This window comes from Epinephelus fuscoguttatus, linkage group LG21 (genome assembly GCF_011397635.1).
Source record: "Epinephelus fuscoguttatus linkage group LG21, E.fuscoguttatus.final_Chr_v1".
Lineage (NCBI taxonomy): Eukaryota > Metazoa > Chordata > Actinopteri > Perciformes > Serranidae > Epinephelus > Epinephelus fuscoguttatus.
The window spans coordinates 12,591,862-12,601,842 of NC_064772.1; the positions used below are offsets into that span (position 1 = coordinate 12,591,862).

The following is a 9,981-nucleotide window of genomic DNA, read 5'->3' on the forward strand; positions in this document are numbered from 1 at the left end:
GTGTGGTGCAGTGCATTCTAGTAGTCAGAGGTTCTCTACCTCTTGAGCTTCCACAGCCCTTTTTCTATTTTCTTTGGTCATATAGCACCAATATCAAAAATATTTGTGTCCTTACAGCATAGACAGCTTAGTTTTATGACAAGACTATCTTTCCAGCAGTGAAAAGTTTCGTGTTGTGGTAGTAACTAGTGAAGGGATTAAAATAAGAAAATCACTGAATGCAACATTAACAGATGCATTTGCAAAAACTGAGCTCTATCACTGAGCCTGCTGCAGTATGTAAATGCCCTAACCCAGAGCTGTATCATGCTGGAGTGACTTTTACAGGCTTGCCTGGACTCACTGGCCTCCAGTCAGGATACCACTGCAGAAGAAGAGGGTAAAACATGATGACATAACAAAAAGAGCGCCAGTCAAATCTGAAATGTAGGAAAACAATGGATATATATATAATGATAAAGAGCTCACTGGACAATGGAAATAGAGAATGTTACAACTACTATTACAGTTATGTGCTCTTGCAAGAGTTCTGGTAACAGTCCTGTGTGCTTACATGAGCATGTTAAAAGCCATCCAAAGATGAAGAGAGCTTGCAGTGGCCTATGCAATGATGGTAATTTTACATTGTCATTTATTTAACTGGATCTGGTTCCAATGTAATTATACACATTTACCTTTAAGTAATGCGCCAACTTTTCCACTTCCCCTAAGCATTTAAACTTTTTCTAATTTTCAGCACCTTCATTCAAGCTTTTATATGCACAAATTGAAAATGTGCATTACAATGGATGCATGGCAATGCACCTGAAGTGGCCCAAACACTTCAAACCAAATTCCCTGTACGCACCGCTTGTTTGCTCAGTGCACACAACTGAAGCGACAACCGTCAGAGTCTGACTTTCCTGATGCAAACTGCCGAATATTTCAAGTCTACTAAATCCTCATAAGCCTCATCATGTCTCACCTCGAAAAAGGATCAAGCCCACAGACCTAAAACCGTCTGATCCTAAAGGCTGTGACTATCACTCTGGCAGCTTTCTCTTGTGGTGTCATCAGATGTGCTCGCATGCTGTCACGGTAATTTCACTGCTGGTTTTCGAGTCTGCCGATCACATTCATGCAAGGGAAATGAGGTAAAATTTTGTTTCTGTGTGAACAGATGATAACAGGACATGGGGCGAAATTCCCAGCATTCCCTGCAAGTTCTCATATTACTATTGAAGTGTACCACTCCCATATTGTTTTAGCCCCAGACGTGCCAAAGCAGCACTGTTGCCAAATCAACAATGTGCAGACCTTTTGGCCCCAAACGCCTGTGTCCATATGTGATCTGTGCATGTTACTCTACACACATACACACACACACACATATAGTAGATCATGTTTCCCTCTGTCGCCAGAGACACACCCAAGAGACCCAGCACGAACGAATACCACACTAAAACATGCCACGTGTGTTATGTGTATATATGTATGTGTGTGTGTATGCTGGAGCAAATGTCCAAGGACCCTGGTGGAGCCTTCTGTTCGGAGCGGGTGTGTGTGTCTGTCAGCTGTTCTGCACAGACGGTCTGAGACGAACAACTCACCATCCACCCACACACTGACTGCACACACACACATAAACACACACACACAGGGGCACACATAAACACACGCCATATGCACATGACCAACCGATAACCCTTCCAATGAAGAGGCTCCGAGAAACTGACACAGAACATCATGTAAATAAATCTCTGTCACGATTTGTTGAAGCGTGTGAGTCAATAAAATCCCTGACCTGCTTTTTATGCAACAAACAGAAATGATGAATAACAATTATTTCTAATATTAGTTATGATTATGAGTCATTTTTCTCGGTTCATGTGGAGGGTGGGACTTTGGATCTGGCTGTTTACTGGTAAGAGTGGTGATGCATCTTGGCACTCCGTTCTAATATGTGAAAGATGTCAGGGCTTGACCTGATGAGGAGGCTGTTAAAGGTCAAAAGGGCAAATTTAAAGCGCAAAATTTTTCCTTGACCAATTATGAAGAAAATGTTGATTGCACAGTGTAATGGCTGTAACCACACTATGTGCATTTAGATACGTTCCCTATATAAGCCTCTCTTTCACAATGCAATTCCGTCTGCCACAGGGTACGATCTCCCGGGAAAATGATGGAACAATTTATGGTGCAAACGGTGTGCAACCAAAACAGGAAGACCACAGCTCTTCTGTTTTCCCCAGTAGCTATCAGTAAGTATTCCCAGTTACCAAAAAGTATAAGTTCTTTGCAGGTACCGTCCCCAGGAGAGGAAGTTGCGGACGATGGAACAACCGAAGTAACTGCAAAAAACAAAATGTAGCTAGGGCTTTCATGATAACCGCAGTGTTGCAATGCTGCCCTATTGACAAGACAATTGCAGTAAATGACCAGCAACCATCACAAAGTTCACGTAATTCTTTATTTCTTTTTTTTTAGGGGGGCGCCACATACTTTCTGTAAACGCCAGCGGCATGATCAACGGCTGAGCATCTATTCTGCACTGAGCACTGCACATTTGCTGTTTTTTCCTTGGAGTTGAAAAATCATTGGGTAAAACATTGCAGCCATTAATCACTGTCACTTTTTATCCAGCCATCCAATTACAGTGAAGGAGGGGCGGGACAAATACCACAAAGACCAACAGTCACATCACTGAACAACAACAATCAAGGAGAAACTAAAGCTAAACCAAAGACAGGTGGGTCTGTTTCTCCCTATGAGCTCTAGCATTCCCTTCATCCAGATCAAGTTCTCCACCTTGTGCCGATATTCTTACTTCTACGGATATTATGTATCATAACAACCAGACGCAACTTAAGTGCTGCAGCTGAAAAATGTTGTGCCCTTATTGCACCTCATTGCCCTTGTGTGTTCTGCATTTAACAACAAACGTAGTAGTATTTAATTTGTTTTAAAACTGTGGCATCTTTGTCATTTAAAAAGCAACAATATACCTAATAATAGCCGAACAATAAAGCTCATTTACAAAGCACTAAAATCAGGATAATTAAAGGAAATTACAAAAATGACAGAAAACAAATAAATGGCAGTATACCCGATATCATGCTATTGAGCCACTTTCAATCACAACAGGAAATTCCAGCACTGCGACAGCCCTAAATGTTGTCTGTCCTGTGTTGCTGGTAGTTGCTCGGCTCTGAGAAAAACAGAAAGCCATTGGGTTGTCTTTACAAAAGCAGCGCCAACAATAATACCACTTGGAAAGGTCTTTACTGCTCAAACAACTTGTCAGAATCCCTCCTAATACAAATATATCTAAAAATTGTTACTGAAAAGTGTAGACATCATTTGAAACATTTTTTATTTCTGTACTATCTTGATACTTGAAATCATTGTGGTGTCCCAGTAAATTACAATTTAGTGATAAATTCAACACTAATTTGCTCATAATGTCAGAGAAATCACAGACAACTGAAAAAGCAGTAATGTGATAGGAGCTGTGTTTCAAAATCTTATGGTTTATAATGACACATATCATTTAAAATGTAATCAAAATCATCGTATGGCGATAGCACCCATATTCTGTCATTGTAGTATTGCCAAATTTGTGTCAATAAAGAAAATTCTTTGACAACCATTAGCCAATTTAAGACTCCTTTCTGGCTTGTACATTTTGAGTTTACAAAGACGTCACTGTTGGAAACCCTGCAACTGCTCTAACTTTTTACAACCACCTTTTTAGCTTGACGGTGTCTGATACTAAAAAAAGACATCTTGGGTGGAGTAGAATGGGTGGAGTAATGACACAATCCCTAATTTTGTTTTAGCACCCAATAACGCCCCCAAATCCTATAAATTTCCTTGAAACTGAACTGTCAGCTGCGTTGAGTTTTAAAAACACCAGCAGCTGGGAACTGAAAGGAAAATTTAGGACATGACGGCACTATCATCTGCCACAAAAATTAAGTCCAAAATAATTTTTACAAACTGGACAGTTCTCTTTGAAAAGTTCTGCATGACCTTCACACAGTCCTTTTTTCTTTGCCAAACTGGACATATATTTCTTTTTTAATGAAACTTGTACTGATAGTGTTGGCATCACAGCTAAAACTCGGCTCTTAATTTAAGCTAAATTAGAGTTGGGTAATAAATCTGATTAATGCTTTGGTCTTTATTGTGGCAGTTTCCTCTTGGCAGGTGGTTTTTGGGGAGGCCTGAGTGATACTGGCACTGCCTATTGAGCAAAAATGGGTTGTTGCCAAAATACAGTATGTTACAAATATGTTGGCAACAACTCGTGTGTTGTACTTAGAGATAAATGAAAAGACGAAGCATGTATGATTGGTGCAAAACACAGAACCTAAAGAGACGTTTGTTTCCTGAGAGACTGACACCAAATCTCATTTTTATCCTTGATGTTTTAGAACATTATATGATATCAGACTCCAGTGTGCCTATGTGGTGAATGCAGGAAATGTTGAGTGCGTCACATTATTGGCCATTTATTCTCAGGAATAACAAAGATGCACTGCCAAACAGCAGCGAGGACGTTGGAAAGCACAATGTATCAGCAACAGTCATTTCTTTTTAATGTGTAAAAGAGTTTTTCAATGTTCACAAAGGCCCCTGGGTACAAACCTAATCAGCCTGGCTCTTGAATTATGAATGAGTATAATCTCTAGACTGATCACTGTAAGGTATTACAAGTATTCTTGTAAACAAAGCTCAATTACATTTTGGATAAATACTCATTTCTTTTTTGTGTGTTTTTATTCAATGTGTTTTTCTTTATTGTCACTGTTATAGTTTTCCTTATTCCAGAATCTCAGTTTGACAGCACTTAAGATGACACGGACTTAAATCTTTAAGACTATTGTCAGTCTAAAAGGATGAGGCAACTGAGCTCAATCCTGCTTTGTTAGTTCTCAAAAATCTCTTCTCTCAGCCAGAGGAATACAGTGTTTTCCCTCTAAATGGTTTTAGTGCCAACAATAGCACCAAATATCCATTTGCCATTTGCGTTTGTGGGGGCCCTTTTGCGGCGCTGTCCATAAGCATAATTTAGATTCACTACTTTCATTTCAGCTCTGTGTGAGAGTCTTTACTGAGTTTTGCTGTATTTTACAGACTTCTCTTTGTGTTTCACCAAGAACAGAGCTTCACCTGTCCACATCAATGAGTGTATATAAAGATGGACAACTCGTCTCCACTTCCTCCTACTGTACAAAACTGAAGCCAAAATATCTCAGATACGGTTGCTGCCATCTTGTGCAGGTGATGTCATTCGATATCTCCACGGTATTAAGTTCCCAACGCCCGACCAATCTTGAGCAGCACCATTGATCTTGAGCACACAAATTAGCACACGCAGCTGTCAATCATGAGGTCAAACTCCAATTTTATAGCATCAAATGACTAATTAAAACTGAGCTTATCAGAAAAATGAGCACTTGAACATATATTAGCATTACAAGAACTACCTAAAAGGGCAGGAACCATCTTTGGGAAAAAATGTATTTCACGTGTACTTTGAGATTTCTGAGATTTTAGTTTGGCCCATGTGCCATCTATCAATGAGGAGGGAGCAGGATTTATGACCCATAATGCAGCCAGCCAGCAGCAGGCAATCCAGATGTTTTGGTTTTAATTTTGAGAAGCTGTCATGTCGTTCATCTTTATTTTACAAAGATGGACCAAACGTCTGAAAATCAAACCGACATATCTGTGTTATTTGTAAGGCACTGGCCAACCTCAATCAGTGGTGAGTATGCTAGCAACTCTGCAGCTCATGGGAGGGAATCTAGTCCTGACCAGAGCAGGAGCAGCTCTCCTCTTGGTACACCTGCAACCCAAAAAGTCACAGAAAGATCCACTTTGATCTGTCCTGGTTGTTAGAGAGAAGAAACTTCTCCTGGCTCTACAAGACCGATATTGGTAAGCTTAGGTTCAAAAGTAAATAACATTACATTATAGTGTTTGACTTTCCCCGTGCCACCAGGGCCCAGACATCCGCCAACCAAGTTTTTCCATTTCCCGTCACTTCTCCTGCAATGCAGGCTAGGTCTAATTCACACTTAAAAAAAAAACTATAAAACAAAAGTATGATGTGCATTTTTGGTTTTAGGGACAGAGAAACCTCTCCAGGTTATGACTATCTTTATTACCAATGCCCCAGGGACAATGTTTAGCTTGAAATCCACAAACAGCCTGGAAATGAAGAACGTCTTAAATGATTGCACAGGAGTCTATGGAGCACAGCTTTATAGATGGCGGACCATGGCTGAAGAGCTGGCTAATGCAACGCTATAATTGGCCGGTCTGCGTTTGAGGGGTGGGACTGAGCAAATTATCAACTGAGTTAGCATACACCTCCCATCTGAGGCCCATCCACCACCCCAAAAAATATCACAGAGACACAAAATGACTGCAAAGAGACAGAAAATGGTGCAAAACTACTACAAAGAGGAGAATAATAGCCACAAGGGTGCCCCCCCCCCCCCCCCCCCACCCTCATTCAAAACTTTATAAACCCACCCCTGCTCTGAGCAGTGAAGTTTGGCTGGCTTTCCTTCTGTCACTCACACATTACATCATCATCCGCTGATCATCAGGTGCCAGTATGATGCATGGACACACACACTGACACACACACACACACACACACCTCCCACGCAACATAACATCTTGCCAGCCTCTGTCTCCCCTGCATTACTGTCCATCAGTCATGATGTGTGTGTGTGTGTGTGTGTGTGTGTGTGTGTGTGTCCTGATCTCCATCCAGGTGTGTCATTTATGAGGGCTTTTGACTATGAATTGGTCATTTGCATAGGACATGTGTGTGTGTGTGTGTGTGTGTGTGTGTGTGTGTGTGTGTGTGTGTTGCCATTGCCTACCTTTCATCCAGTCCACCACCTGGCTCGTGCTCCATTTGCTCACCGGCTCCATCACCAGCGCCATCGAGGAAACTTTGCGCCGACTCTCCGTTGCGCGCGAGCGGTGTCGTTAACCCCCCCCCCCCCTCCCGCCCCCCCAAAACAAAGCTCTGTCAGCCGGACACAGCCCCCCCACCCCCCCACCCCGACCCTCCCGCCCTCCCTTCTTCCCCTCCCTCCGCAGCCAGGTGACTCCTTCTCTTTACACTATCCCGGTCCGGTCCTGCCGCCCCTGGCTCAGCCCGGTGTCGTGTCCCGTTAACGCAGCGCAGCCCTCAGTGCGGGACAGTGTGCGCAGCGGAATCCGGTACATTCCCCTGCTCGATCCGGTCTGACATGTGGTTCTTTCCCCTCTCTTCCCTCCCTTCTTCCCAGTGCGCCAGTCCGGTCCTCCCGGTGTACGTATGTCTGTGTGTGTATGTGTGTGTGACAGAGATGGAGAGGAGTGTGTGTAGGTGTGTGCGCAGCCGGTCCGTTACCGACAGCAGCAGAGTAGGATAGATAAGTCACACTGGACTCAACACCCGACAGCATCTCTCTCTCTCTCTCTCTCTCTCTCTCCCTCTCTCTCTCTCTCTCCAGATATGATTAAACCGTGCACGCGCCCCGTGGGTGGCTCCGCGCGCACATATCAGTGTATTTCCCACTGGAGCGATAGGATCATGTAGATTTGATGGGGAAAAGATATTCTCACAAGATGTTTAGGCAGGCCCTGTGAGAGTGTGAAAGAGCTTCAGTGTGTGTGTGTGTGTGTGTGTGTGTGTGTGTGTGTGTGTGTGTGTACACGTCTGGAGACAGGAAGACAGGAAACACGGGGCACCTACACACTCTGCGCTTCTGCTGCTGAGGAAACTTAATGAATCCTCAGCCATCCTCTCCATCTCCACTCGCAGGATCATTTCTCTGTACCCTCAAACCATTACTGTCTTTTTCTTTCTCTCTGTCTTAATGATAATTGGTTCATTTCAGTAACGCCAAATTAATGAATTAATTTACACCTGTGTTCACACAGTACAACCTTCTCCTTCAAGCTGGTTACCTGAGTTTTCTTTTGGCCACTCAGGGGCAGGACAAGGCTGTCCTATCATTAAGTTGATATGCAAACAGTTGCTCATTAAAAACTCTATTATGCTTCCCAAAAGACTCGGCTGATGCAGAATCATGACAAGGAATCATGACGATGAAATATTTGGATCTTTTATACCCTGTGCTGCAAAGAAATGTTTGCCAGTGTTCTCCCAAAATGAAGAGGGCAGTGTATCGAAAAGTTATCAATTTAGAAATTGTCAGATGTGCACAACAGGCGAAAACCGGCCACATGAGACTCTTGCACTCTGCAAGTGCAGAGCAAAAGTTTCTCACTCCAACCTCGTCACATATCAGTGTTTGGTCATGGACTTTCTACTTCCACATACAGCGTGCAAGGTACCCAGGGTGCCTTGGTTGCTGACGTTCTGGGATACCATGTCAACTCCTGCCTGTTAAGCCTCGTTCACATTACAGGATTTTCACCCCGATTTTGAGGTCGCAGAGGATCTTGAGAGCCACCTTGTGTCGGAGGTGAGTCGGCAGATGTCTGCCACGATGAGTCCTCATGTGTGAACAAGCCTACGAGCAAGTTGCCCCCTCATCTGAGACTGGGACTGGATATCTGGCATGCTAGAAAACTGGAGCAGTCTGACACGACTGACAAAGAGCATTAGCCAATGAGAGGCGGGATATGTCCCATATCAGCACGCAGGAGGACGGAAGAAATATGAGGAGGACAAGCAGGGTTGCTAGGTCCACTTATTAGCCGCACGTTTCCCCCTGGCGCCATTACACTATAATGGCAACCAGCCACGTATCATGCTGGCATTTTTTCGTTGGTGTCTGATGCAGCAAGTCACTGCCCAAGCACCGGATTTCGACGACTTTGGAGTGAGACCGTCCATACAAGCAGCTTATTATGACCTATATTTCTGTGATTTGTTAGGCAGCGACCTCTAGTGGCCATAGTCATTATGTCAAAGAAGTTAACCAGGTCAGCAAGTATAAAGAGCGAGAAAGTCCACATAGGGATGAGGTGGATTGGTCAAACAAACACAAGACTTTCCCCAGGAGACCACTGTTCATACCATATTTAACTAATGTCACATACATAACATAAGGTAACTCAAATATGTTATTTAAATTACATAATGAACAAAGTTATTTAAACCTAAACTATGTTGTATTTTGAACTTAACCACATAGTTTTGTTGCCCAAACATCACAATGTGCGTAACTGTGACCATTTCACAACATGAACCACTTGTTTGGAACTGTGATCATTAGTACATGCACCTGACTCTGGTACTTTCCAGCAGTCATATATGTCGTTTTTAGAGCCATTGGGAAACAACTTACTCTTATGTTAAGGTATGAGGATGTGTTGTTTCAGAGCAACATTATATTTCTGGCCACCTGATGAATGAGAGCCCAGTATTTGCACTCTTTACAATCAACCAACCGACCAACCGACCGACCAACTGACTGACCAATCAATCAATCAATCAATCAATCAATCAATCAATCAATCAATCATTTATTGTTACATGGAATTATATATGGTACAACTCCAGTGAAATGTGATTCCATCAGCACTTTAACTTTTGCACTGTAATTTAGTCCTTTTATTGTGTCTTCATACATCCTTGGCTGCTGCTTCACAATCACCCATGTTTCCGGATGGTTCTGGTAATCCATAGTTTCTGGCTGTGGAGTGATTTAAATGCCATAACAAGACCAACAAGACGGCAGCATGATCGCTCCTCTCAAACAGGGGCAGCGCAACATTGCAGCCACCTCTGAACGGTGTACAACAGTGATCCACAGTAGGACCTTGACAGCACCTCATGTTCCTGTCATCTCACCATAGTCCCCTGCTCTGTCAGATCGGCATATAGAAAAAGAGCACCCTGGCTAGATGGCGCTGTCCAGGATTTAGCCAAGTATTAGTGAATCAAAGGATATTACAGTTCCTGATATCCCAACCGATGTGGTGCAGAGGTTGTTCAGATGCTTGTTCAGCTGGTGC

The 9,981-nt window shown here is 43.1% G+C and overlaps 1 protein-coding gene across 2 annotated transcripts in view; it reads right to left on the minus strand.

Moving 5' to 3' along the window:
- cnksr2a (connector enhancer of kinase suppressor of Ras 2a) overlaps nt 1–7,002 on the minus strand; it is a 96,421-nt gene extending 89,419 nt beyond the window's left edge. For both annotated transcript variants that reach the window (XM_049565333.1, XM_049565334.1), the window contains exon 1: nt 6,885–7,002. In XM_049565333.1, the coding sequence (XP_049421290.1) occupies nt 6,885–6,948 (64 nt within the window). In that variant the 5' untranslated portion in view covers nt 6,949–7,002. The remainder of the gene's footprint in view (nt 1–6,884) is intronic.
- Between the last annotated feature and the right edge of the window lie 2,979 nt (nt 7,003–9,981).